This window comes from Apodemus sylvaticus, chromosome 7, assembly GCF_947179515.1.
Source record: "Apodemus sylvaticus chromosome 7, mApoSyl1.1, whole genome shotgun sequence".
In the NCBI taxonomy this organism is placed as follows: domain Eukaryota; kingdom Metazoa; phylum Chordata; class Mammalia; order Rodentia; family Muridae; genus Apodemus; species Apodemus sylvaticus.
In genome coordinates this window covers 17,329,557-17,357,500 of record NC_067478.1, presented here as the reverse complement: position 1 = coordinate 17,357,500, position 27,944 = coordinate 17,329,557, and the positions used below count along the sequence as shown (strand labels likewise).

General features: G+C 51.8%; 1 protein-coding gene across 4 annotated transcripts in view; it reads left to right on the top strand.

The window, feature by feature from the left end:
* Nucleotides 1–27,944, top strand: part of Poc1a (POC1 centriolar protein A) — a 71,171-nt gene that overhangs the window by 5,944 nt on the left and 37,283 nt on the right. For all 4 annotated transcript variants that reach the window (XM_052187411.1, XM_052187409.1, XM_052187410.1 and 1 more), the window contains 5 exons: nucleotides 917–1,024; nucleotides 2,415–2,530; nucleotides 9,783–9,916; nucleotides 19,985–20,053; nucleotides 22,672–22,764. In XM_052187411.1, the coding sequence (XP_052043371.1) occupies nucleotides 917–1,024; nucleotides 2,415–2,530; nucleotides 9,783–9,916; nucleotides 19,985–20,053; nucleotides 22,672–22,764 (520 nt within the window). The remainder of the gene's footprint in view (nucleotides 1–916; nucleotides 1,025–2,414; nucleotides 2,531–9,782; nucleotides 9,917–19,984; nucleotides 20,054–22,671; nucleotides 22,765–27,944) is intronic.

Sequence of the window (27,944 nt, the reverse complement as noted above, 5' to 3'; positions counted from 1 at the left end):
CGGCTCAGAGCTTAGTTGTGCTCCAGAGCTGCTAGGTGAGGACTTGGTCTGGCATCCCTGGCTTTGGTGTGGGAGGCAGCGCTGTGATATGGGGTGCCGGGTGACTTGAAGAATGACAGTATCCCTGCCTGTGGTTTGTCAGCTTCTTTCAACAGAGCTCTCATGTCACTGCTTGCTCCAGAGAAGGGGCTAAGATCTCCAGGAGCACTAAGAAACCATGAAAGTCAGAGGTTGGGGACCATTGGACTATCTTCCTCTGGAAGTTTCTTATTCCCTATGACAGAACCATTCTTTATTCTGGGAGGGCCCTGCTCTGAGAGTGGGTGCTGATGGGGAGGGCAAGCCAGCAAAGTGGGGTGTTCTGCCCTCAGTAGGCCTTTGATGGTTGGTCCCAGGACCTCCACGTGCTTTTGCTGGCCCGTCATATTTTGCGGATGTACTCGTGTGGAGCTCCTGCCCGCCGTCCTGCATCAAGCAGCACCATCTGTGTACCGCTACAGGCTGTAGGCCTCCTGGGGGTTCTGTGCTTCTGTGTGAGCGCTGTGGGTGGGCTCTGCAGAGGGTCCGTCTCACAGGGAAGCAGGCTGCTTGCCCAGGACCACTCGGTATCACAGCAGCACATGTAACCATAGGTGCTTCCTGGGTCGGGCAGCTGGTGGTGCACACTTAAGAGTCTCAGGGCTTGAGAAGCTGAGGCAGGAGGATTGCCACAGTTCAGGGGCAGTTTGATCTACATATAGAGTGTTGCAGGCTAGCGAGTGTTACATAGTGAGACCCTATGTCAAAACAGCAACATGAAAAAGCCCTAAATGCCCAGAGTTCCTGGATTAGGCAATAGTCTGCTAGAGGAGGTGGCCATAGAGAGCATGGGGTAGTGGTATTGAAAGGAGTGTGACTTCCGGCCCTGTCAACCTAGGTTCTCCCCTGACGGGCGGCTCATCGTGTCTGCCAGTGATGACAAAACTGTCAAGCTGTGGGACAAGACCAGCCGGGAGTGCATCCACTCGTACTGTGAGCACGGCGGGTGAGTGCCATTGTCCTGGCATGAGGAGGCCCAGGGCCTCAGGGGCCGCGGCTGTGAATGCGTCATCAGCCCTGCCTGCTGCTCTTCCACTGAATCTGCCTCTCATAGGAGCTTTTACCTCTTCCTTTGCGGATGGAGAGTCGAGCCCCATCCTTACCCATGGACAGCAGAAATCCTTGACCTAACGTCACACAATGATTTGGCCTCCCCCCCCCCCCCCCCCCCCGCCTTTTAGTTTCTAGTTCTCAAAATTGTGAAGTGGCTCTCTGAGGATCGAGAGAACCCCCGAAACTGCATGTTAAAACTTAGTGTCACTGTGGGGGCTCTTCATGCTGCACTACATGACACACAGAGAGGAGAGGAGGAGGAGCCCGCCTCGGAGCTTTTCTGCTCGTCTGATCAGACTGCGGTTTCACTCCTCATCCCTTAACCTGGGGCCTTGCTGGCAGGGCCTGCAGAGGGCCTGAGTATCACGTGTTTCCTTGGAAGGCTCGTGGCCTGTCTTCTAAGACAGATGGCTGAACAGCCCTGTGGCCCTGCTAGACGCTCCCACCCACTCCTCAGTTGGTCTTGGAGCTAGCCTTGGCAAAAGAACCCCAGAGCAACTTGGCTGACCTATTGGTCTGAAGATAGCTATCTCCACTTGTACTTAAAAAATCGGCAGTGGTGGCACATGCCTGTAATCCCAGCACTTGGGAGGCAGAGGCAGGCGGATTTCTGAGTTCGAGGCCAGCCTGGTCTACAGAGTGAATTCCAGGACAGGCAGGACTATACAGAGAAACCCTGTCTCGAAAAAAACGAAAAACCAAAAAAAAAAAAAAAAACAAACCAAACCAAAACAAAAATCAGTGGTGAAGGCTGGAGCAATGGCTCAGGGGTTGAGAGCACTGACTGCTCTTCCAGAGGTTCTCAGTTCAATTCTCAGCAACCACATGGTGGCTCACCACCATCTGTAATGGGATCTGATGCCCTCTTCTGGTGTGTCTGAAGACAGCAACAGTGTACCCACATATGTGAAATAAATAAATCTTTTTTTAAAAAAAAAAGTCAGCAGTGGGCTGGACGTGTTACGCACACACTTGTAATCTTAGTCCTGATGAAGGGAAGCGGGAAGGTCGGCCAGGAAAATATACTGAATATAGAGGTGTGGTCTCCAAAAACTTAAAGGCGGGGGGGGGGGGGCTGAGGGAAGAACATGGTCCCTAATAAGTCTACTTTACATTACTGCTGGTCACTGTTGTCACCTTCTGTTTGGTCTCTCTTGGCTACCTAGAGCAGCATGTTTTCAGGCTGAGGGAACTGTGTGGGCAGATGCACAGGGAAAGGGCACTTTGGGTCCGTCCTACCCAGGGAAGACCTCTTACGGGATATGACTGTTCTGTCTCTCCAGTTTTGTCACCTACGTGGACTTCCACCCCAGTGGTACCTGCATTGCTGCTGCTGGCATGGACAACACAGTGAAGGTGTGGGATGCGCGGACCCACCGGCTGCTGCAGCATTATCAGTGTGAGTGTCGAGCAGCGGCCCAGGCCCACAGCAGCCACTGCTGGCACGGTGCTAGGACCAGCCATTTGCTTCACTGCTGTGCTGCTTACACAGGCCCAAGGACAGCCCTGAGCTGGGAGGAGTCCCGTGGCTCTTGGTGGTATAGCCATCTTGGCTTGGAATGTTGGTCAGGTGGTACCCTGCTATGAGATAGCCATCTCAGGCACACTGCGGCTGCGGAGTCTTCAGTGAGTTTCTGGCTAGGACTGTTTCGGAGCCCTACTTCTTGAGAGCCCCATACTACTCATCCCTCTCCCTGTAACAGAGATGATTTTCCAGGGTCCAGGAGACAAGGCTGCCTAGAGCCATGAACCACATAGCAGGTTGACCTCAGCCGGGGGGCCAGGCCCTGGTAACAGGCCTAGGCCCGCGGCCCCTTCTCTAACTGCCACCCGTGGGTGCCAAACAGCGGGGAGTTGTTGACACTGGGTTTGGAGCTCAAGCTCTAGCACTCTCTACCCCAATACTCCCACAAGCCCTTTCGTGGTTGCTTCTTGGATGCTGGAAAGCAGCGCTTTCCTGGGTAACCGAGGTGAGCGGACCTCTAGGAATTGGGAGAAGTTCCTGGTTTGGGGCAGGACAGAATGGAGTGTGGATTCTGTAGCCAGCTCCAGCATTCTCAGTCGCGTGACACTGGGTGGGTCAGTGGACTCCTCAGGGCTCTGGGACAGTGATAGGGTTCATCTTACAGGTGGCAGGACAGGGTTTGACTTAGCCCTTGTTAAGAAGGGCATAACCTGGGAACAGAGTCATAGGTGCGGCTGCGGCTGCCGCTGCGGCCCAGGGTTCAGGAGTCTCCTGGTGACTTGTTGAAGCATACAGTCCATGGTGCCACCACCAGGTGGCAGGGCTCAGCCACAAGAACCAGGTTTTTTCTATTCATCTACCCCTGATGTTCTGTCAGAGGTTTCTAGAGCAGGACAGCGGTGGGTGGGTGGCCATCCGCCTACACAGCCGTGCTCCCTCCTTCAGGCTCAGAGACTTGTTTTTCTGTTCTGGTCCAGGCCCAAGTTAAGGACTAGGGTTGGAGACTGGGCGTTGTCTCCATGTTGACTGGGGAAGGTGGCAGAGCAAGGAGGGTTTGAGCAGGGAGAGATGAGACGGTGACCAGAGCGCACGCTGTGTTCTCGGCCCTTCGCCCAGGAGGTGGTGATCTGATGAGAGCGTATGTATAGGTATTACAGTACAGTGCTGGGGGCACTCGAGCCCCTCCACTGGGAGAGTTGCTAGCTGTCCCCAGAAGAGTCTCTCCGATGGACTGGGAGCCTGGTCCTGGTCTTCATGAGCTGTAGCAGCATGTACCCATGGGAAGAGCTTTGAATGCCACCTTTAAATGTTAGGTTCCAAATCCTACTGGCTGGTAACTCTGGGGCCTGGCACTCGGAGCAGATGGAGGAGGGGCTCCTCTCCTCCATCTCGGAGCAGATTTGGGAAGACAAGTGTTGAGTGATTCTGTTACAATGTGTGGTTGATAGACACTGGTCACTGGTGCGTGGATCTCCATGCCCAGTGTAGCGTGAATCAGCGTGGTCAGGCCAAGGGAACTGTTACGTAGGATGAGTAGAGGCAGAAGCTGATGCTGTGTTGGTAGAGGGGCCACCTGGGCCTGGGGATCTGGGACATGAGACTGGCTAGTGCCATACTCTCAGCCATTATGACTGGAGGACCACTGCAGCAGCCAGAGACCTGTGAGACAGCCGGGGAGGCCAGAGCCCTGCAGAGACTGAGGTCTCAGGAGGGGGCAGGCCGGAGGTGGAAGAGTGCAGAGGAGGTAGGGGAGAGGACTGTGGGTCTCACGGGAGTGTGGCTAGCAGGGCTGGGGTATGTGGACTTGGTGAGCACCAAGGCCAAGTTCCGAGTGGACGGGAGTGCTTCCAACCCACAGGTCCCTCTGGAAGCTTTCAGTGGGCGTTTGCTGCTGTCCTTGCCTCTTGGGATGAACGCCTCAGCAGGGCTGCAGGGTCATAGTTCTCGGCTGTCCTGGTGTGTGTCGGAGCCTTGTGGGCACTTTGTGCAGCCTATAAACAGAGTCAGCTTCCTCCTGAGCTTCCTGCATGAGGCTGTGGCACCTGGTAGGTGTTCACACGAGAGCAACCTCATCTCTGACTTAGCTTTGGGGATCACCACCTGGGAATGGGAGGGAGAATTATGCCTCACTCTGCTCTACCCAGGCTCTGGATAGATCTGCTCAGGTCAAGGGCCTTCGCAGAGAGCTCCGTGGCTAAAACACTGCCCGGGAGGATCACACCTCTTCAGCGCGCACGTGCGTCTGTTTGCAGGCCCTCTGCACTGTTGTGGTAGCAAACCTCTGATCTCTCCTCTGTTCCAGATTGAAGGTGAAACCCAGGTGAAGGCTTTAAGGACACAGAGTCCAGATGTCTTCCCTGATGATGCGGGATGGCTGCCAGATACTCTGAGTGGTTTTCTGATTTGAGAGGCTGATGGGCCCTCCTGAGAGATGTGGTTAGTGCTCCTAGCTGCCCCGTGCTGGTGCTTCCTGCCTGCCTCTGTTGCTGGAGTAAAGCTTGCTGTAGCTTTGAGCTACAGCATGTGGCTGGCCAGCGCTGTTTATCTAAGGTTGGCCGAGTGTCCTCCCAGGCAAGGTGTCTCTTGGCTCCTGCCTATCACTGCAAGGAGCAGTTCTGATTTCCTAACTCAGTGAGGAGCCGGTGGGCCACTGGTGGAGCTGATAGTGCCAGTTCCCAAGGAGGCGAGCTGAGCGCCATATGCTCGAAGCCTACGTTAAGACTGTTCAAACATCTGAGCAGTGGCCCCTGCCATCCCCGAAACCCAGGGTGTGCTCTGTGGTTTACGACCATGTGCAGGTCATGATCCAGGCCTGGGTGACCAGCAGGGCACGGCCACTTCCGGCTTCACCCCCAGGTAACGTGAGGCTTGCCTAGAGTCACGCAGCTGAAAGCCAAATCTAGCTATCAGTAGGAAGGGTCTGGGAGTCTGCCCACTGCCCCCACACTGGGTCCTACGCACTCCAGTGTTTTATCTACAAAATTCCTGGGAGAGATGGGTTTTCTTGATAGGTTGTCAGGAGGCTTGGTGTGGTCGTTTCCAGAAACTGGAGTTGCTTAGTCTTGGGTTGTTTGGCCGCTGGCTCCTGAGGACAGTTATGTACCTCTGCCCTGCCCAAGGGGCGTTTGTTCAATTTCATTTATTTTTGTAGGTATGAATGTTTTGCCTATACATATGTTTGTGTACCAAATATGTACAAAGCCCAAAGAGGCCAGAGGAGAGCACTGGGCCCCCGCGACCGGAGGTGTAGATTGTCATGAGCAGTCATAAGGGAGTGAACCATGACTTGAACCAGGGTTCTTCCAAGAGCTGCTGGTGCTTGTAACCACTGAGCCATCTCTCCGGTTTTTTGTTTTAATGTGGCACTAGGTATTGAACCCAGGACATCAAGCATGCTGCCATCAACCTGTATTGTCATCAAGTCGTCTATTCCAGTCTCATTACAAAGGCTTTTTTGCTTTGTTTTGTTTTTTGATTTTTTTTTTTAAATTGTACGTGTGTGTGTGTGTGTGTGTGTGTGTGTGTGTGTGTTGGTGCCTGCAGAGGGCAGAATAGGATGCTGGATCCCCCCAGATGTTGGGAACTAAACTCAGGTTCTCTGTAAGAACGGTACACATTCTTTTTGTTTGTTTGTTTGTTTGTTTTTGTTTTTATTTTATTTTTTAATTTTTTTGGATTTGGCTTTTCAAGGCAGGGTTTCTCTGTATAGTCCTGGCTGTCCTGGAACTGACTCTGTAGACCAGGCTGGCCTCGAACTCAGAAATCCGCCTGCCTCTGCCTCCCAGAGTGCTGGGATTACAGGCGTGCGCCACCACCGCCCGACTTCTTTTTTTTTTTTTTTTTTTTTAGATTTATTTATTATATGTAAGTACACTGTAGCTGTCTTCAGACACTCCAGAAGAGGGTGTCAGATCTCATTGTGAATGGTTGTAAGTTACCATGTGGTTGCTGGGATTTGAACTCGGGACCTTCAGAAGAACAGCTGAGCCATCTCTCCAGCCCATGTAGTACACATTCCTAACTGTTGAGCTCTCTCTCTCCAGAGCATCATGAAGGGCTTTTAAATGGCTTATAGATAGCAAGATATTGAGCCCTTCATTTGGTGTTTTAATTTTTTTTTAATTACACTGATTTATTTAAATGTTTGTTTGTTTAGAATGTGTGCAAGCACACGTATGTATACACATGTGAATGTGCCATGGCATACTTGTGGAAGTCATAAGACAACTTTTAGCAGCTGCTTCTCTTTCTGTCATGTAGGACTCAGAAATTAAACTTAGGCTGTCAGGTTTAGCAAGTACTTGTTATTTCTCTGGTCCTAGTTGGGGTGTTAAGATTTAATGTATTGGTCAGGAGTCAGGAGCAGCGCTGGCCAACCCACCTCACTATTTCCTACCATCCCAAAGTGGCCATTTATGTGACCTTTGCACAGAGGGATACTTAAGGTGTCCTTTACTGCTAGTATCAGGATATATTTCGGTATATTCAACATTTCTTGGAAACCCAGAGGCCACCGAGTCACTGGAAATATGAGTTAGCATCATGAGAAGCATGTTGGTCTCTTGAAGCGAGCAGACCCTTTGTGACAGGATGTGGAAATGGAGCTCAGCCCCAGCACCATCACCTCAGAGAATTCCATCCTACCAGTCACCAGACATTCTCTGGGTCCCTTGGCATCCCTGGACTCTGTCAGACTCAGACTTGGCCAAAGGCTTCTTCCTGAACACAGAATAGTGTAGGCGGAAAGGATTGTGTGTACATAAGTCTCTCCTCAGCTCTCTGCTGCCCACAAACTGTAGCCATTTCCTGGTGTTTAGGGACAGGGCCTGCAGGACGCCACTGGCTCCTCGTTGGCCTGTAGCAGTGTTCTGCTGTGCGTCTCTGTATGAATTCCCACCTAGATCACAGCTAGGAGCACACGGCTACCAAATGATGATCTGTGTTGTCCCTAAGATCTGCCACAAAGCCAAGGTGACCTGGACAGCTCAGGACTTCATAAAAAGGATGTCATTTGGGCTACGGAGGTGACTCAGCGGTTAAGAGCACTGACTGCTCTTCCAGAGGTCCTGAGTTCAATTCCCAGCAACCACATGGTGGCTCACAACCATTTGCAATGGGATCCGATTGATACCCTCTTCTGATGTGTCTGAAGACAGTTACAGTGTACTCAAGTACATAAAATAAATACATCTTTTTAAAAAAAGGAAAAGAAAAGGACGTTGTTCTTGGACAATCACTCACTGCTCAAGGCATTATGAGAAGAGGCTCACCCTCTGAGGGCCGTTGAGCCCTTGAGTGGGAATATTATGTAGGGATGGCCTTTAAGATGAGGTCCTGATGGGTCCTGTTCACTACCTCAGCAGAGCAGAGTGGAGGAGGCTGTGGCCAGCAGTCCAGGCAGGAGGGCAAGTGGGGGATAGTGGTGGTGGTTCTGTGCCTGGGTGTCCCCCGAAGCCTGGCATGTCAGGCTCAGCCCTTCTTGGGAGCACGTGGCTATAGAAGTTGGGGAACCTGGCATTTGTGACAGAGTGGGGCTCCTTTGTTCTTCCATTGGGGTTGTTTTCTCTCTCAGGTAGGGGTGGGGATGTATGTCTACACAGACTGCTGTCTTGGTGGTTCCTGGGAAGCCCAGGGCCCCTGAGCATGCCTTGCTGGGCTCCGCCTTTCTGCCACTGGCTGTGCCTCTGCTGCTTTGTCTTAGGTTGGGCAGGGGTCAGGGTGGCCTTCCCTCCAGGGTAGGCTGAGGGGTCTCTGTTCTGTCTCCAGGAGTGGTCTGCAGAAACTTTGAGATCTTTTCCATGTTGCTTTCTGAGTTATGTCTTTGGAACGTGTTGTTGAGATATAAATATCAGGTTACATAAAGCCTTGGCTGTCTCCCTAAGTGTTCCTGGGAATATGTCTGCACACTTCCCGCACATTCATACGCCAATGTGCTTCACATCTAAGAGGCACCTCGTGATCCTTGTGAGCTCTGCTAAGGGCCTCAGAGGCTCCTGCGTGCTCCCACTGCCCAGGTGAGAGCCTGGGTTTTGAACTTGTCTCTGTTTGTGGCGATGCCTACCTGTCAGGGTCATGATTACCTCAGCTCCACTATTTGTTCACGAGATCCGTGGTGGTGACTGGGAAAGGAGTGGGTCTTGCCTTCGCAAGCCTGCGATGAGCAAGCCTGTGGTGAGCCGGCCATGACGTACATTAGTTTCCACTTGGTGCGAAACACCAAGCTAGTAGTGAGGAACTGTCCTTAGCCTCTGTCTGATAAAGGCTGTGATGTCATGAGACACCCAGATGTGAGTGGTGTGGACTGATGTGAGGCTTGAGGTGCTTTGGAAGAACAGTGAAGTGGGGGGCCCAGCAAGCTTCCCAAGGGAGGTGACTTTAAGTGGAGAACTTCATGGTCAGCGACAGGGTAAGAGACTTCTCGACTCGTTGAGAACACGGGGTGAAAAGGCTCCACAGATGGGTAAACCAGCAGAACTAGGATGGCTGAGAGTGAGGAACGTCAGGATAGGTGGTCAGCATGGTGGGAAAGGAGTCCTAAATGGGTAGAGAAGGGCACAGGGGTCAGAGGAGAGGGTGACCCGCGCTGGCACAGGGGCCGGAGGAGAGGTCTACCCACGCTGGCACTGGAGCAGAGGGCTCCTTTGAGATTCCCTGGTGGCTTCCCCATGCCAGCCCCAACACTGCTATGGTGCCGAGAAAGAAGCTGCCCAGTTTGGTCAGCGATTATTCAGGGTCACAAGGCAGGCCAGTGGGGACAGTAGGATGGGAGCCCAGGCCTCTCTGGCTCCTGAAAACTCTCTGCATCTCTGCTTGCCTGTCCCCACACAGGTCCTCTCCTAGAGGACAGCACGTTGTGTGAGGGTTTTGAGAGTTTTCCTGCAGTAACAGAATTCAGCACTGTATTCATGTGTCCTCTTCTCTTCCAGCTTCACTGCTGAGCATTGTGGGAAAAGGTGAAGGATCACTTTCTTCCCTGTGTCTTCCAGTGCCTGCCCTTGGTCCCCACCATGGGCTGTGCCACTCTCCTGGGAAGCCCATGTGGGGTTTCTTCCTTGCTCTTCAGTGGCCATCCTAGCCTGGCCCCGAGACCGATGCTGAGGTGCTGTTGACTCTTGTCGCCTGTCTGAGGCTTCGGTTGTGTTCTGGGGGCCTCTCAGCCAGAGCCTGATGGCTGTCCTTTCTCCAGTACACAGTGCAGCCGTGAATGCCCTCTCCTTCCACCCGTCGGGAAACTACCTCATCACAGCCTCCAGTGACTCAACCCTGAAGATCCTGGACCTGATGGAGGGCCGGCTGCTCTACACGCTCCACGGGCACCAGGTGAGGGAATTGGCGTAGCGTGGTGTGGCATGGCGTGGGGCAGAGGCACAGCTTTGGCGTAGGTGCGGGGCTAAGTTTCACTTAAGGGGATTCAGATATGAGGGCTGTTCCCTGGAGCCCACCACGGTTCCATTTCAGCCTAGACAATGCAGTGAGACAGAGATAGGCCTGGTACCAGCAGGAGCTGATAGAGGCCTTGTCTGTGACCTCACTTGATTGCTGGGATTGAACTTGGTGTGCCTGAGGAGGAAGTGGGGAACTGAGGCTGGGAGAGGTGTGGGCTAAATGGAATCAGTCCCCTAAAAGCTTAGGCTCCTCAGTCTGGTGGCTGAGTAGCGTCCTGGAACCCGAGTCACCATTGGTGCTCTGGGACGCACTGATGTCCCATGACCTCAGAGACAATGATAACATTTTTCAGAGGCTGGGCAAGAGAGGGAGTCCGCATGTTTGTTTAAGGATTTCTGGCATTGAATCAAGGAAACAGACGCTTTCTATCTGAGTGGCTTCAGAGAGCGTTCGTTAGCCCTCTAAACTCTGGTGGGTGGTGGCTAGTGTATGTGAGTTAGGCTGCATGCTGCTCTCATGGGGGAGGGGCAGCCTGGGGCCAGGCCTCAACTGTATCCGCTCCCAGGGAGTTGTGATGTAGATGTCTTCTGTTAAACAGATCATGACAAACAAAAGTGTCATTTGTTGGAACATAGTTACTATGGGCAAGTCTGGTAGAGTGTGGGGTCCAGGGATTTCAAGTGTGTCCTTTTCTCCATCTGTGAGCTGGAGGAAGGCAGGATAAAGAGTAGGCCAGGTCCTCCTGGGCTCAGGGGCCTGGAGCCAGATGTGGAGGATGTAGCCTAAGGCTTCTGAGCTGTTTGGGGAACCTGCTATCTGCTGTTAGGGCATATGGAGCCTTTTGGCCGGAGCTCAGAGGTGAAGACATAGCTTATTCTTCTTTCTTGGGACCTGGAAGCTACTTGTTGCTCTTAGCCTGGTGGCGAGGCCTGTCGTCCTCGTGTTGAGGAGTGTGCCTGTCTACCTTGGGCCACCACAGCCAGTATACGATGTGCAGTGGCCTGCGGTGTAGTGACTGCAAGCCAGTTGCTTAGATTCACGTGTGACCAGTTTGGGTCTTGTAACAGGAGGGCCTGTGAATGCCACCTCTCCTGCTTCCCGTGGGGAAAACAAAAGCACTCCTCAGAAACAACACGTCAGCAGGTGCATATCAAATGATGGCCCTCATTTCCCTCTTTCTGTGAGGGTCCTTGAAACAGTGGACTTCTCTCTCAGCCAGGGGACACTTCAGTGCGGATTGCAAATGGCATTCCCAGTATTCTGGTGCATTGTTCAGCACACAAAGACAAACCTGTTCACATTGTTCTTCCTGCATCTGTTTGTCATCTGCTCCCCTGCTCACTGGGCCACACAGGAGGGAGACAGAATGAAGGTCGCTGTCCTACTCTTTGGTGCTTTCAGCCTGGGCTGTGAAGGACTGTACTCACGGAAGAGGAGCTAAGGGACTAAGAAGGACAGGCTGAGTCTTAGAAAGTACTGAGAGGGTCAGGTAAGAGTGGGCAGGCCTGCTGGCTCCTGTGGTGTAGAGCAGATGGAGGCGATGAGGTCCAAGTCTTTCTCTCTCCTCATCCTCTAAGTTCCATATCCGAATTGGAAGCAGGGTTGTTTATCACGGGCTTTCTGGGTTTCCCTTCTTGAGGTCTGTGATACCCAGCCCTCTGTTGTGGTAGTACAGGCCCGGGGTATCCTAGGCTAGCCCTCTGTTGTGGTACTGCAGGCCCAGGGTATCCTGGGCTAGCCCTCTGTTGTGGTACTGCAGGCCCAGGGTATCCTGGGCTAGCCCTCTGTTGTACTGCAGCCCCGGGGTATCCTGGGCTAGCCCTCTGTTGTGGTACTGCAGCCCCAGGGTATCCTGGGCTAGCCTTCTGTTGTGGTACTGCAGGCCCGGGGTATCCTGGGCTTGTCTTCTTCTGAGTTCTACAAACTGGCCAAGAAGCCAGGGGTTGCCTGGCTCTGCCCTGCACCTGTGTTTCCCCAGATCCCTGCTCTTTGTAGAGACACTGGTTCTTTATCTACCTCCTTCCCCTTCAATCCCCTGGGGAGACCCTGTGCGCGCATGGCTGGTGGTGGCCGCTCAGGCTGGTCTCCAACCTAGTTTCCTGATCCTCCCAGAACAGGGTGGCTGGTTGGTCTTACTAATGTAGAAGGAAGTGATTTCCAGTTTGAGAAGTTGGGTGTCAAGGTTAAGGAAAGGCAGTAAATATGAGGTCAGGGTTGAACAGAAAAAAAGGACATGACTGCTCATACGTGCGGGGGCGGAGAAGGCTTACTGTAGATAAAAGAGAAATCAGAGCCAGAGGCAGGACATCTGGGAGAGTCTAGAGTGAGCATGATCCTAAGCCAGGCCGTGTGAAGAGGGAAAGGAGAGGAGAGCCAGAAGTGGAAAGGGTAGACAAAAAGGATTGGTAACCAAGATGGCTGGGTTATATAGGGCAGGGTATGCCAGCCATACCCTGTAACAGGAACTGAGGGATGCTGGGAGAACATGGCGGCTAAGTCCGCTTTGATATGTTAAATAGGCACCTCAGCCATTTGTTGTGGTTTGAGGCCTAACAAGGGCTGCTTGAGCCTGCCCAGCCCAGTCCTTCTCACCCTCCTGGCTCTGCCCTGTTTGGAGGTTCAATGTCAGCTTCCCAGAGGGGAGGAAGTTACAGGAGAACAGCCTTGAATATCTGGGTAGTTGGCTAATAAAGCCCACCAGCCTGATGGAACTCTGTGCTTATGGAGAGCTGTGGCCGAGAGTGGTCTCTGATCCACTCCATCCTTGGTGGTTGGTCTGGGCTGTCTGTGACTTGAGAGTTTGTCAGCTGCTGCCAAGCAGGTTCAACTTAGCTGCTGGAAGTTCTCTGTTGTACTCTCTGGCTGAGTCCTTGAGAGAAGATCTAGCTGGGAGTCTCGTCACCAGAGGCTCTAGACCACTGGTTCCCAGTCCCAAGTACTGCTCCACTTGGGAAGTCCGTTCCCTGCCTTGATCTTCCTGAGGAAGTGCAGGTGGGCTCTGGTGTCTTAAGCTTTCCCATCCTGTTCCAGGGGGCAGTGGCCCGACAGGGGATGAAGTACGGCTGTCACAGGTCCTTCATCCCACCCTCCGGCTTTCCGGGCTTTCCGTGGCTTAGAAGCTCTAGGGTTTGCAAGTGGCTCCGCCCTGCAGATAAGCAGCGTGACAGAGTTGGAAGTCCTGAGAACAGGTGACACTGAGAGCCTCTGAGCTTCTCAGGACAGCAGAGCTGAGACGGACGCCCACATCACAGTTTCTGCCACACCCACTTGCCCGTCACATATGGTTTTGACATTTTTGTGGTAGTTTTTTCCCCTGGCTCTGCATCACTGGTCTGGATATGATGCCAGCAAGCCTCGTAACTGTTGTATCCCTACTTTGTGTGACCCTGTTCTGGCCTATGAGGAGGGATACCCCATGAAACTAGCTTAAACTCGGGGGGCCCACTGTGTGTTATGGGACTCTCACTACATGGCAGCCCCCAGGCGTAATCCCTAGACTGCCTTCACAAGGGAGCCCACTGAATAAAGCAACTTCCTTGTGCTTCCATTTCCATGCGTGTGGGAAGGGGACCAGCATTGGCTGAGGGTGGAGCCTGTGGGAGGTCAGCCTCAGTCAGACCAGGGAGCAGCCCTTGATCAGGAGGGAGGGGGCTGTGCATGCTGGAGAGCTGTGCTTCCAGTTCTGTCAGAGGGAGGCCTAAGTGAGCCCTTGTGGAGACAGGAGGAAGGGCCAGGGCTGCAACACTTTGGGTGACTTTCTTATCTGCGTTGAGGCCACAGCTGCCTCAGTGCGTCTTTCCGTTGTCTCCTTGGGCACAAGGGCATTAGCATGAAGTAACTTGCCAAGCACCAGGATAAGCTCAAAATCAACTTAGTCAGCTTTGGGTTTCTGAGATTGGACCTGTGTGCAGATGTGGAAGGCAGATACCAGCCAAAGAGTCTGACCATGTGGCAGCTTGGTCATTCTCTGGTGTATGACAGGCCAGGCTTTCCAGTGTCCCACTGAAGGGGATTCTATGCAGCAAAGGGTTTGATATAGGATGGAGGACCCCCATTGTGAGGGGCTCATATTGTGGGGCAAAGGACTTCGTTTTGGGTGAGTGGCTTACTTTGTTGGGCTAAAGGCTCACCTGAGTTGAGAGACTAACTCTTGGGTGAGGAATTTGCTCTGTGTGGGAGGGGGGCTCATTTCGGGGTGAAGGATTGATTCTGTTGTGCTGAGGACATCCTCTGTGGGTTGCAGGGCTTTCACTGTGGCATGAGCTGAGGGCTCTCTGCAGGGTAAGCAGACTGCCCAGCTCCACTTCTTGTTTGCTCTAAGGAGTGCCTTAGTACCATACCCCCAGGCTTAGGGGCACACTGTAGCGGTCCCAGCGGCAGAAGGTTTACAAGTTCAAGGACAGCCTGGGCTAGTAGTTAGCTGTTGCCTCAAAACAACAGCTATAAATAAAAAATTTTCCAAGTTGGGAAAGAGATGAAGATAGGAAGTTGTTTCCTCATGCTCTGAGACTGGGAGGGCGCTGGCCTCTGGAGACAGTTGGTGCTGTTCCGGTTTTTTAAGGTAGTACCTAGATCCTGCCTCCTTCTGGGGAGGAGTCCTGTCATGAGTTCTACCTCACTAGGCAGGTAATAGGTGGGCAACAAAGCCAGATTCCTTGTCCATTTATAAGGCAGAGCCTGATGTCTGGATTTTCTCTTAAACACCACACTTTGGAACACTTCTGCTTTGGGACTAAATTTTAACATGAATTTTTAGAAGAACAAAAACATTCAAACCATCAGAAAGAGAGAAATTGGTAAGTTTATTGTAGGCATAATGATTTCTAGTGTTGTTATGTGGGCCTGGCTTCGGAACTCAGATTCCTGTAGTCCATTTTACAGTCCATGTTGCTCCCCTGCACCTGGGGGTGTGTGGACAGCTCTTCTGAGGTGCTGTGGGAACACTGCTGAGTGACATGGCTGACAGGCCAGAGAGCAGGATGAGCTCCCTGGGAGAGCCTGGACTCGCATGGACCCTGGCCCTTTATGGCCCTACCTTAGCTTGGAGCCTCTCAGCAATGGTGGGAGGCGGTGGACTGTCTACAAGCCACCAGATGCAAACCTGAGATCCCTGGATCAGGTCAGCTCTAGAGGAGGGCCTGCTCTGAGTCTGAAGCTGGGGGGTCTGCCACGGTAGTGAAGCTAAGCAGGAAGGAAGGCAGACTTCCCAGCTTGTCTCTCCACTCGGTGCAGATTTAGGGAATTGAGAGCTGTAAAGGAGCTGCTGTGTGCCCCCTCATTTTACATCAGGGAACACCGGCAGGAGAGGGAAGGGCTTTCCCACTAACTGCAGCTGTCATTTAAAGCTTCGTGCCCTGACAGGGCCCTCACAGATTCGTGTGGCAAGTGTGGGGGCAAGATGCTAGAAATACAGATTTATTTTTCTGTATTTTCTGAAACACAGTCTTGAGCCACACTCATTTTGGTTTAAATCCCCTAGAGCTATTTGGGAGAGGATGGTGGGTGGGCGTGGGCAGAGAGTTAAATCTGGTATTAGTGGCTGTGCACTTGGTATGCATATTACTGCAGACTGTTACTGTGGAGAGACTGAGCTGCACGCCATCCGGCGAACACAGGCATCTGCTCTAATGTGGGTGGGAACGCTTGCATTGGACAGAGCCTGCTAGCTGTACTCGGTGGGCTCTGGAGGGATCCACAGACGTGTTCTGGTCACGCAGGCCATGCCGGGCCCTGGGCTGGGGTTGGGGAACTGGAGGAGAAGGGAATCTTTGGTGCTTGGGTAGCCCCTGGGCTTCAGTGGTGGTCATGAATTCTTCACCCCGTGTCTTGAGTGCACTTAGTCCTTTTCCGATCCCTCCATTCTGGAGTACGTTGGTCGCCATAAGGTCTTACGTGGGATTGGCTAGACTCTGGGAAGTGTAAGGAGCCACGTAGACAGGGAGTAGACAGGGAGTAGTAACGTGCACCACTGTAAGAAACCTACAGTCAGCCTGGCCCCTTGTCACCTCTAGCAGCCCCGAGTGGAGAGCTGGGAGCAGGGTCCTGGGTCAGGCTTGAGAGAGACGTGTTGTCCCTGGGCAGCACCTCCTATACGGAGCTGCAGTGTCCCCGTGGGTCACCACTTAGCTATGTAAACACCTGATGGGCTGGACTGAATTTCAGCAAGGGTCAGACAGGTTGCTTAAGGGTAGCAAAGTATGCGGTCCAACTTAATCACCATGAGCTTTTCTGCCTGTCTGTCCTCCCTCCCTCCCTACCTTATTCCCTCCCTCCCTTTTTCCCCTCCTTCCTTCTGTCCTTTTTCTGTTTTACTGATGTTTGCTGTTTAAAGGAAATAGACAGGGAACTAACCAGATTGCTTGTGGGTAAAGAATCTTGCTGCCCAGCCTGATGACCAACATTCTATACCCAGAACCCATGTGGTAGGACTAGAGAACCGACCAACCTCTGCGAGTGGTCCTCCTACTTCCACATGTGTGCCATGGTGCACATGTTCTTGCTAAATAGCTGAAAAAATGGAATAGCTAGATTCTGCGAGTATGGAATTGACAAGGGAAAAGAGGCATGTGGTGAAATGACTGGGTGTGGATTCAGCCAAGCACCACAGGGTGAGGGACGAAGAGAGGGCAGATACCATATGTGTACAGTGGTCACGACAGACTAAGAAATGTCACCTCATAAAACAACTTCAGTGAAGGAGAGGTGTTGGCCCCAGATGAGCTTGGGAAGCATCTCCGTGGCTGTAGTCAGGAATCAGACATGGGACAGGGTGCCAGCATGTGGGCCACCCTGCTGCTGGGGCACAGGGCAGCTGGAATCTATGCTACCCAAGGCCCAGCAAGAGATGATGCTCAGGCCACATTTAGATGATATGGAGGGGCCAGGGACAGGCCTGTCTTTGGGAGGGAAGAACTCAGCAACGTTCCTGCCTGAGCCAGGGACAAGGCGCTAGGAGTGGTTATCAAATGGAAGGGATAGGCCGCCACAAAGCTAGAGCATACGTGTTCTGTCAGTGACGTGGATGGAAAGGAAGATGCATTCACTTCCAGATAACTGATGCCTGAACAAGAACTGGAGTCAAAACTGGCAATTTGGGAGGGCGTGTCCGTGCACTTGTTACAGACTAGAAACTGCTGGGACCTGGCTAAGGTGGAGTCATAGACAAATTTATTAAGATGAAGGAAGATTGAAAATGACTGAAGAGGGCTGGAGAGATGGCTCAGCGGTTAAGAACACTGACTGCTCTTCCAAAGGTCATGAGTTCAAATCCCAGCAACCACATGGTGGCTCACAACCATCTATAATGGGATCTGACTCCCTCTTCTGGAGAGTCTGAAGACAGCTACAGTGTACTCACATATAACAGCAAATAAATCTTTGAAAAAAAAAAAAAAGAAAAAGAAAATGACTGAAGAGCTCAATGTTGCGGGCTCTAGAAGGAATCCTGAGAAAGAGTCCTTTTTTGACCCAGCCTTTGAGGAGCAGTGAGCAGTCAGGCAGGTTCGAGCGTTGGTGCAGGGAGCAAAGGGCCTGGCAGAATGAGCCAATGGTGACTGTCAGGGCCTGAGAGCCGGGGCAGAGCGTCAGCAGAGAGCCCGGCCTGCGCAGCCAGTCTGAGCTCTTCATCATCATGCGGTCTCGTCATCAAGCAACATCACAGCCCGTACTTCACAAGCCGAGGTGGCCGCAGTGGCACGGTGATGCAGTCGGATAGGAGTACAGGCTGTGCTCAGTGCCCAGGCTGCTTCTGGGGCTCGGGACAAGCCAACAGACGCTGGGGCTCGGGACGACGCTGGATGAATGCTGTTCTTTCTAGGAATGCAGAGGGTCCTGGTTGCAGTTCTCTTTATAGTCCGGCTCTGATGGGGAGGAGTGGGCCTCACAGGGCCTCCTGCTGGCTGCTCAGCCCTGAACCTCAGCACCTGGCCTTGGCCCTGAGCCCCTGGTAAGCTGGGCGCATTCTCCAGTGAGCCCACTGCTGGTGCTGCTGACAGTGTGTTCCCAGCTTGGCATCTGGTGGTGGAGTGATGACAGGCAGGGCAGTGAGTCGCAGTGTGCGCTTGCGTCAGTGCTGGCCCTTCCTGGAGCTCTCCCATGCGCTCTGCTCTGTGTGGCAAGGGGCCGTCTGCGCTCTCGTTTCCTTCCTGTTTCTTTCTTTCCTCGTTGTTTTTCCCCCTCAAAATGAAGAAGCATTTTGTTGTCTTATTTTTTATTATATCATTATATATATATGTATATATATATATTATATCATTATTATTCATGATAAACTTCCAAATATGAAAATGGCCAAGATTGTCAAGAATCAGGTAGACACTCTTGGAAAGCATACCACCTCTCTCCATCAGTCTTGTCAACTGTCCACTGGAAGGGACATTCCCCACCTCCGCTCTCTGCACATGCAGTCAGCATTACTCAAAAATGGAGTCACATGGTCCAGGCTGCCTCCCCCTGGTGTTTGACACTCACTGCTCTCGGATGTGAGTGGGCATTGTTCCCTGTCAGTAAAAGTGGGTCCATGTTATCTTGGTTGATGGGAGCTTAGAATTTCTGGGGCTGCGAGGGGTAGGGTACACTGGAGCCTGTGGCTCCACTTGTGTGGAGAAGGGAGGTGACAGGCAGGCGCTGGCTTTGTATTGTGTCCGCTTGGGCTTTGTTTCCCCCAGCTAGGAGTAGGAAAGGCACACACTGTCCTCTGGGGATCAGATGCACGTGCAGGGCTCTGAGCCATCGCTAGCTGAAGTGGGGCGCATTCTGTCTCTCACTCCATTCTGAACACCCCCGAGAGAGAGAACTAGAAATGGATTCTGGAAGTGCGAGCAGGCATGTATCCTCTTGTCCCTGTCAACCTGCCTGTCTCCTGGGGGAGAAGCCACTCATGGCTGTGAGGTTTCTTTCCGACCTAAGCCATGCTAAGTGCAGGGAGTTTCCCTAGGTTCCTCTTGTCTCTAGCCCAGGCTCTGCTGCTGAAGGCCCCTCCTGTGGGCAGTTCTTGTTACACTCTGGTGGTCTAGAGGAACTGAGATGACCTTGACAGATGTAAGAGATAACCTTTGGCCTGGTTTTCCTTGCAGAGTGCTGGGCATAGCTGGGTAGAGGTGTTGCAACTGTGGCTGTGGCTGTGACCAGATCCTTGCTTGGCTTATTTTTCCGGAATGGATTCTAGGCATATGGGGAGGAACGTTCTGTCTCTATTGGAAGATCATGATCCTCTCCCCTTCACCCAACCCCAGGCATGCCTGTTGGAGAGCTCTGCATAGCGTGTAGTTGGCATTCCCCTTTGGATGGTCGCTCTGACCTTCTGTCCCTAGGACGCTAGAGCAATACCCAGTGTTAAGGCCCAAACTTAAGGAGAATGCTTGCATATCTCAGAGACATTTGCATCATTTGGTCCATTACCCAGACACCTTCAGGGTTTTCCTCCTGGGCCTCCTTCCCACTGTTCGTACCCCTGACCTCACCTTGTTCATGTGAGCCATCGGCTTCTCTGAGGGGTTCCCGTCTCGGGGCTGGAGCAGGGCAGTGTTAGGCCTACGTCAGAGAGCTGAGTGCTGATCTCAGCTGGGCATCTCTGACCTCCTGCTTCTTACCAGGGAAGCCATGGAAATGATGCCAGCCTGGTCAGACTGCCGGTGTGGGTGTCCTGCTGTCCGCCCTGCCTGCCCTTCATCCCTCGGTCTGGCCTCTGCTGAGATGTTTGGTGGCTGAGGCCCAGTTGTGCTTCTTGTTCCTGAACACATGCGGGCTTCCTGGACAGAGGCTGAGGAGGGCCGGGTGCTGATCGAGTGCTCAGACCTTTGTCCCACTGCTGCTGCCTCCAGGAACTGTGCAGTTAGACTCAGACTGACCTTTTGGGTGGGCTGCAGGGTGTATATTGAGATGGGGTCTTATGTACCCCAGGCTGGCCTGGAATGCCTGATCTCCCCGCCTCCACTTCCCGGTACTAGGATCACTGGTGTGCAGCATGTCTAGCTGACCTGTGTGTTTGCACTGTTTTGCTAGGGGCCTGCTACCACCGTTGCCTTTTCAAGAACGGGGGAGTATTTCGCTTCGGGCGGCTCTGATGAGCAGGTAAGAAAGAATGGCCTAAGGAACTGGAACCCCACAGGAGGCTGGAGGCTTTCAGCGACTATACCCATGGTGAACAGACTGACAGAGTGTGGGCGGGAGCACCCAGGTCCACGGCCTTGGCTGTTCCCCAGCAAGTCTCCTTCAGGAATGACCCATGGAAGTGTCTCAGACGAGAATGGGTCAGAAGGACTTTGAGCTAATTATCATGGTGAGAAAGTTGAAGATTTTCAGGGTTTTTGTTTTTTTTTTCTTGATTACATAAACAGTGAAGAATTACTGACTACTTACTGCAGATCTGGTAATTCAGTGTGGCAAGAATTTCAGAGCTCATTTAGTTCTCCTGAGTCCTGTGGGGCGAGTCTTCCTTTATTCTTGTAGGTGAGAAAACAGTCCCAGCAGGCCCCAATCTGAGGCTGACTGTGGGGCCTGCTGCCCCGGGAGCCTCTGCTCTGTTCTTCGATGCCTTTGTTTCCCAGCTCGCTGCCCATCTAAAGGGTCAGCCTTCTCTGTATCCTTGGCTGCAGAGAGGAAGTCCTGTCTCCCTTCTCTCCACTTGCACTGAGGCTTCATCCTGTCAGCCCTGTGCCTCTGCCCAGCCTGCTAAATGCCACAGGCTTATCTGCTGGGGGAGGGAGGGACTCTGACCTTGGCGTCTAGCTCAAAGCCTGGCCCAGGAAAGGTGTGGAGCACTGAGGGAGCACCTGCCAGCATTCCCCCAGAGTATACACAGTCCCTTTTGTCCAAACACGGTGGAGGAAGGAGTGGTGGCCGTGAACACACTTGATGTGGTGGGCTGCCGAGACTTCATCCCCTGGTGCTCAGCCTAGACGTCCTCTCCGGGGCCTCCAGGGAGTGAGAGCAGACCCTGGGTGGCAGGTGCTCGTGTTCACAGGGCGGTAGATAGATCCACATGCTAAACGCCACCCTAACATCACCAGCACAAGAAGCTTGCCGTGGCCATCCTCAGACAGCGAGGCTGGCAATTCTTCAACTTTTTACAGTTTGTTCATGTTTTTCTGGGGTGGCATCAGTGTTATGTCTACATTCATGATGGCCGCTCTGCTGTTGGTAATGCCAGGTCTCCACAGTTACGGAAGGACCTTGTGCATGCGGTATGCGTCTGCCAACATTCTGTTTGTAAAATGGTAGATGAGAGACCCACTTGCCATCTCTCTGGGACGTATAAACAGTGGGAACTATGAGGAGCCTCCGGAGGAATCGTGTTCATTGCTGTGTCCCAGTGGGGTGGCATCTAGGGCACATCAAGTCTTCTAGGGTGATAGAGCGGTGGGTTTGTCACTTTGCTTTGTTCTGTTTTTTTGTGACAACCATTGACTACTCATCATGTTGCATGATTCTTCTCTGATGGCCAAGCCACCCACCCCCGAAAATAAGCCTGGCAGCCCCAGCCTCCTATGGCTTCTAGCCACCACTAGGGGTGCTCTTGCTTCCTGGCAGTGTGACTGAGCTTTTGTGAGGTATTCTTAGGTATTATCCTGTTTTGGAAGATAGTGTGGTTAGTTACTTATTTGGGATTTTTTGACATTTATTTTTGTATCTTTAACTTTATTTTTATTATTTATTTATTTATTTATTTATTTATTTATTTATTTTGGAAACAGGGTTTCTCTGTATAGCCCTGGCTGTCCTGGAACTCACTCTGTAGACCAGGCTGGTCTCAAACTCAGAAATCCACCTGCCTCTGCCTCCCAGAGTGCTGGGATTACAGGCGTGCGCCACCAACACCCGGCCATTAACTTTCTTTTTAAAATGTGAATAGGTCTCCCTTGCCTCTATGTATGTCTGTATATCATATATGCGCAGTGCCTGTGGAGGCCAGAAGAGGGCGTCGGATCCCCTGATACTAGAGTTACAGAGGTTACAGTAGCTACTTTGGAATCAAACTTGTCTGTCTGTCTGTGCTGAGGTGGGATCTCACTTTTTAGGGCTAGGTGGTCTGTGTAGACCAGCTTGGCCTTGCACACACAGAGATTTACCTGCCTGTCCCCAGTGCATATGCTACCATATCTGGCTAAGAGTGTATATTTTGTATTGTTAAACTTATTGGACCTAGGATGTGTGTTTTCTCCATTCCATGATGCCAGTGACTGTATCACACTGTGTCCTGTGAGCCTCCTAGTGGCTCTGGGAGGTGGGAGCCACAATCTTTTCACAGACAGGGCACCAGACATATGCCGAATTCCTCTCCTAAGGCCTCACAGTAAGGGGCGGAGCCAGGCCATCAGTCCAGTAGTGTGGTCTGGAGTTTACGTTTATCATTTCACACAGCATCATGGGCAAGCCACTACCCTCCAGCCTTCCTTTCCAGATCAACATTATAAACAAGGAAAGGGAACAAATGGATTTAATAATGATTCTGACACTGAGACATCTATGACACTTGGGTAGAGGAACAACCAGGTGCTAAGATCTAATCGTGCTACGTGGTGATACCCCATCTTGGTGCCACATGCATCAGGCCTGTTCCCAGAGACTCCTCATCAGGGATGTGGGGCAGGTCCCAGAGTTGAGTTGGCATATCAGCTGGGAGCCACTGCCCCTGAGAACTTTAGGGTTGACTCAATTACATCTCCCATTCTCCGCCTGTTGCTCTGTAGGTGATGGTCTGGAAGAGTAACTTCGACATCGTTGATTATGGAGACATGAAGGCACGGAGGCCCCCACCCCTAGCCAGCTCTGCTGGGACTCTGGTAAGTGACTTGACAGTTAGGGCTTAAGCCGCGTGACTCTGAGGTAGTCACAGAGACCAGCACAAGGCTTGGAGCTGAGGGTCCTGGAGGCTTCTCTGTTCTGAGAAAGGAACCCTGGTTCCTACCAAATAACGCTTTACACCAGGCCAGTCCGGAATGAACAAAGGAGACATAAAGGCAGAGAGCAGTCTTGGGTCCAGGATGCCGGCCCTTTAGGTGGGGCACTGTCATGGCGTGCGCTGCTAAGGCCAGGGCATACAAAGGAGCTGGCCTGTGCCGGGCCTTCCTTCAGTCACAGGGCCCACATATATGGTTCCTAGAGGGCTCAGCTGGGACGAATGGGAAAGACCCTGGTTTGGTTATTCTCACTTCTTTTTTTCTCTTTCCCCTTAAACCATGGAGAGGAAGTTCCTTAACCACAAGCCATTTTTAGTGCCTTTGTTGGTAAAAGGACATTCAGTATTCCTGAGTAAAAAAAAAAAAAAAATCTAATTTTGTAAAATAAATGATTGGGTGAAAAATGATAACTGATAAAAGCTCATTAAATAAACCTATCACTTACTTCAACTTTGGTTGCAATCCCGAAGGCTTTAAGTTAAGCTTCTGCGGCCCTGGACTGTTTTATCTTCTCCTCCTGGGCCAAAGAAGCACTGTGGCCTCCTGGGCAGGAGGAAGCTGGCCTGAGGAACAAGAGGCGGTGCACCCAATCCCCCAGCAAGTCAAGGCTGGACTCAGAATAGAACCAGGAAGCCTCTGAGTCTGTCCCCGGTTTGCTGTGGCTGAATCTCTCCTACCACATGCCCCCAGTCTGCACTAGAGCTGCCTCTGGAGTAGGCCACATTGCGCCTACAGTTTTCTCCCAAGAATCTCTCCCTTGAGCAGCCGCCATGCCTGGAGGCTTTGTTTCTGCGCCGTGTTTGAGCTATGGGCTAGTTGGGGCTCTCTGGGTCGCCCCAGTGTTCTCCTTGCAGCCAATCCCCTTTCTGCCTAGAAAGCACTTTGAATGGCGAGGCTGGGGTCCTGTGTGGATCCTGCCCTCTGCCCTGCAGCTCCCTGCCTGTTGGATACTACCAGGGAGACGTCACACGTGCTCAGTGCCGGCAGAGCGAGTGGGTGGTTCCTGCCCTAGCTCTCAGGTGAGACTGTCAGCTGTGACCATGCTGTCTCCTCTGGGCAAGGCTTAGTGACCACACAGGTGTCTGCTGCTGCCGGGGGCTGTGGCAGATCTTCCCATCCAGCAGGCTGCTGCTGTCTGCCTCGGGGGAGTGGTCAGTGTCAGGTGGAAGAAAGATTGACATTGCTACTTCATTATTATTATTATTATTATTATTATTATTTATTAAAAAGAATTTCATAGCCGGGCGGTGGTGGCGCACGCCTGTAATCCCAGCACTCTGGGAGGCAGAGGCAGAGGCAGGTGGATTTCTGAGTTCGAGGCCAGACTGGTCTACAGAGTGAGTTCCAGGACAGCCAGGGTCATACAGAGAAACCCTGTCTCCAAAAAACCAAAATCCCAAAAAAAAAAAAAAAAAAAAAAGATTTTCATGCAAGTATTAAGCCCATTTCCCCCACCCCTGCCCTCTCCTCTCTCTTCCCTCCCTCCTGCCTTTGCCCCCTACAGTTCAACTTGCATTTCCTTTTTCTTTTTTTTTTTTAAAGATTTTATTTATTTTATGTGTATGATTACACTGTCACTGTCTTCAGACACTCCAGAAGAGGGTGTCAGATCTCATTACAGATGGTTGTGAGCCACCATGTGGTTGCTGGGATTCGAACTCAGGACCTCTGGAAGAGCAGCCAGTGTTCTTAACCGCTGAGCCATCTCTCCAGCCCCTCAACTTGTATTTTCATGTCATAGGTATAGACACAGAGTTATGTCTATATAATATATAAGAACTGCAAATGAGAGAAAAACATCTGGTGTTTGCCTTTCTGAGACTGCCTTGATTTATTTAATCCGGACATCTCTGGTAGCATTGTTTGCCTGCAAACAACATAGCTTCCTTCTTTTTGTAATTCAGCTGTTGTGAGTAGGGCTGCAGGTGTCTCTGACTTGGAGTTCCTCCAGTAAATACCGAGCAGCGGTGGAACTGGGCCACACGGTAGATCTGCTTTTAGTTGTTGGAGAGACCTCCATCGGAGCTCCACGGTGGCTACTGGCTTCCGTTTCCACCAGTGGAGTCTAAGTGGTCATCTTGTCTGCATCCTTGCCAGCATTTGTCGTTTGTTTCTTAGTGGCAGTTCTGACAGGACTCAGTGGAACCTCATTGTATGTAGTTTTGATGACTAGTGAGATTGCCTGTATTTTTTTTTCTTAGAGTTATTAGGAAACTAACGTGGACAAACTGCCTGTTCTCCCTCAGCCTCACTCAGAATGGGGAACATACCCGCCTTGTTTCCCAGAGCTTCGGGGCCTGAGAGTCTAGGATCCAGTCTCGTGAGCAGAGGAAGCCGGCCTGACAGGATGGAGAGCTAGCGGTGAAGGCTGCACAGGACTCCAGGCAGCTAGTTGTCCCCAAACTACTTCGAGGCCCACATCAGGGCTATTGCTATAGTCCTACATAGAACTCCAGTAGGGGACAGGAGATGAATTCTGGTGTCATGGAGCTGCCTCTGAACCCAGTTGGGTAATCCTGGACAAGCACCCCATCTTCCCAAGCCTCCATTTCTTCAGGGGTTCAGAGTACCCCACAGACATGTCATGAAGGCACCTAAAGTGACACGGTAGTCTTAGAGTTATTTTTGGTTGAGGTAGGAACCTCTTGTTCTTTGTCCTAAGTCCCTTCTAGAGCCTTGAGAGAACAGGTATGCCTTCTAGACACATATATGATAAATTGACCATTTTAACCACATTTCAGTGTCTGTCTTAGGAAGCCATCACCTCCACAATGTTTTTATTCTCCAATGCTGGAGACAACAAGGTTTTGCAAAATTGTGATGGCTAGGTTCTCTCCTGAGGTAGGAAGGTGGCTGGTTAGTGAGATCCCCTCTTCCTGGCACTCAGATGCCCTGGATGGAGCCCGGGGCCCTGCTTTGTCCTGCGAACTAGGTCTGACGAGCTCCCACACCCCATTTCTGCCCACAGCCCATCCTTCCAGTAAGTCTACGTTGCTCAACCTCAGCAGCTTGCATTTGCGGCAGATAGTCTTTGAGTGCAGCCCGTGCACCATGATGTCTTTAGCATTCTTGGCCTTTACCTAATATCTGCCGGCAGCATCCTGCTTCCCAGTTGGGATGACCAGAAATGTCTCCAGCTATTGTCAGGTGTCACCACTGAGAATCCCTGCAACACCTCCTTGTTCAGGAGAACCCACAAAGAAAGCGGTTGGGAGGCATGGGGTGAGGCCGTGGGAGAGGTGTTCAGGGGAACTGAGGTAGGCTGCTCTAGGAACCTGTGCAAGGATTCTGCTCAGATGGCTCAGGGTTGGATTCCCACCGGAAGATGGGGACCAGAGCTCTCAGCTCTTAGAGCGTTTTTGTGGGAACGCTGTTTAGCCTGTCAGATTCAGGCTCTCGTAGAGATATTGGTAAACTGTAAGAAAGACTCTTCACCTTCAGCAACTTGATTTTCTTCAGTTTGGCAGTGTCTTGCCCTTCCTACCCAAAGGCTCTCAGATTCAAAGGTTATACCTAATGAGAGGCTGTGGACGGTCAGGGTGGTTTACTTCACCATTCATGACCTAGCTGTGCTGGTGTGCTGATGCCCTTTACCCCTTCATCTCTGTCTCCCAATCACCAAAACGAGGGAGTTCACGGGGCCAAGCACGTGTGGAACTTCTGACCCCGCGCTTTCTCCAGTGTGGCCAATGGAAACCAGACCCTTGCTCTCACCCCCTAGGAGGCTGGCAGGGACAACCTTGTGAGGCTTTGGAGGGTCTTCACCCTTGAGCCCGCCTGCCTGTGACCTCGTCTCCGAACGTGACGTTTCAGCTTTCAGATCTGGGAATGAAGGCTGTCCTTAAACTCACTCCAGGCGGGGCTGTGCTCACTGTGGAGCTATTTTCAACCTCTGGTTGAAATTCACGGCTTATTTTTAGGCACATTTCATGTTGAAAAGCAAAAGCCATTTCCCAGCCATTCAGAATGAGAATAATGGGCGCCATTTTCCCTCTGTTCTCGGCTGAGTTGTACAAAGGAGGATTGCAGGGCTAGCGGCCGGGGCTCTTTCTCTGTTTGGAAGGTTGCACATGAAGGATTCCAGGCCGTGCTGTGGGCTGAGAGTAGGCAGGGATCTCCGTGTTCTGCCCTGAAAGAAGGCAGAGGAGTGCCCGCTGGAGGGGTATGGGTGGGCACCCAGAAGACTTCCCTGTAGCAGACACTTGTACTGGTGTTTCAGAGAATCACTGCATAGCCTCTTCCTCACTGCAGCCCCGCCTGCTGTCTGTTCTTACCCATCTTCCTACTTTCTGGACTTTAGGCAGAAAGACCCTGGTTGGTGTCTTGACTGATTTCAGAGTTAGCATCTTGCCCACCCCACTTCTTCTCCAGGACAGATTTCTACCCCAGCTGCAGAAGTACTTTAAAAAAAAAAAAAAGATTTATTTATTTATTTTATGGATAGAGTACACTGTAGCTGTCTTCAGACACACCAGAAGAGGGCATCAGATCTCATCACGGATGGTTGTGAGCCACCATGTGGTGCTGGGAATTGAACTCAGGACCTCTGGAAGAGCAGCCAGTGCTCTTAACTGCTGAACCATCTCTCCAGCCCCAGAAGTACTTTTAAACTTCTTGTTTGTTTTGTTTTGGACAGGGTGTCACCATGTAGCTCAGGCTGGCTTTGAACTTGGAGATCTGCCTGCCTCTGCCTGCCTCTGGAATTAACTGCATGTACTACCTGCCCAGCTTCTTAACCTACTTTTAATGAACAAGGATGGATTTATTTGGATCTGCCCTTACTTTTGCCTTAGTCAGAGGCCCATTATGCAGTTGAAAAGTTGTACTAGGTGGGGTGAGAGAGGAAGAACACCACATTCTAATAATTCAATGAAACTGACAGAGGAAAAAAACCAACCCACTTTCTGAGCTCTCAAGGTTGGCTGCTCCTGGTTAGACATTAACCTTGATCTCTGGGTCCAGGGCTTTTCTCTGCTCACTTCTCAAGATTGCATCTGAAGGAGAAAAGCTACCTGTGGTTAAGTGCTTGGCTTCTGGCTTCCCACCAACCAGTGAGTGAATCC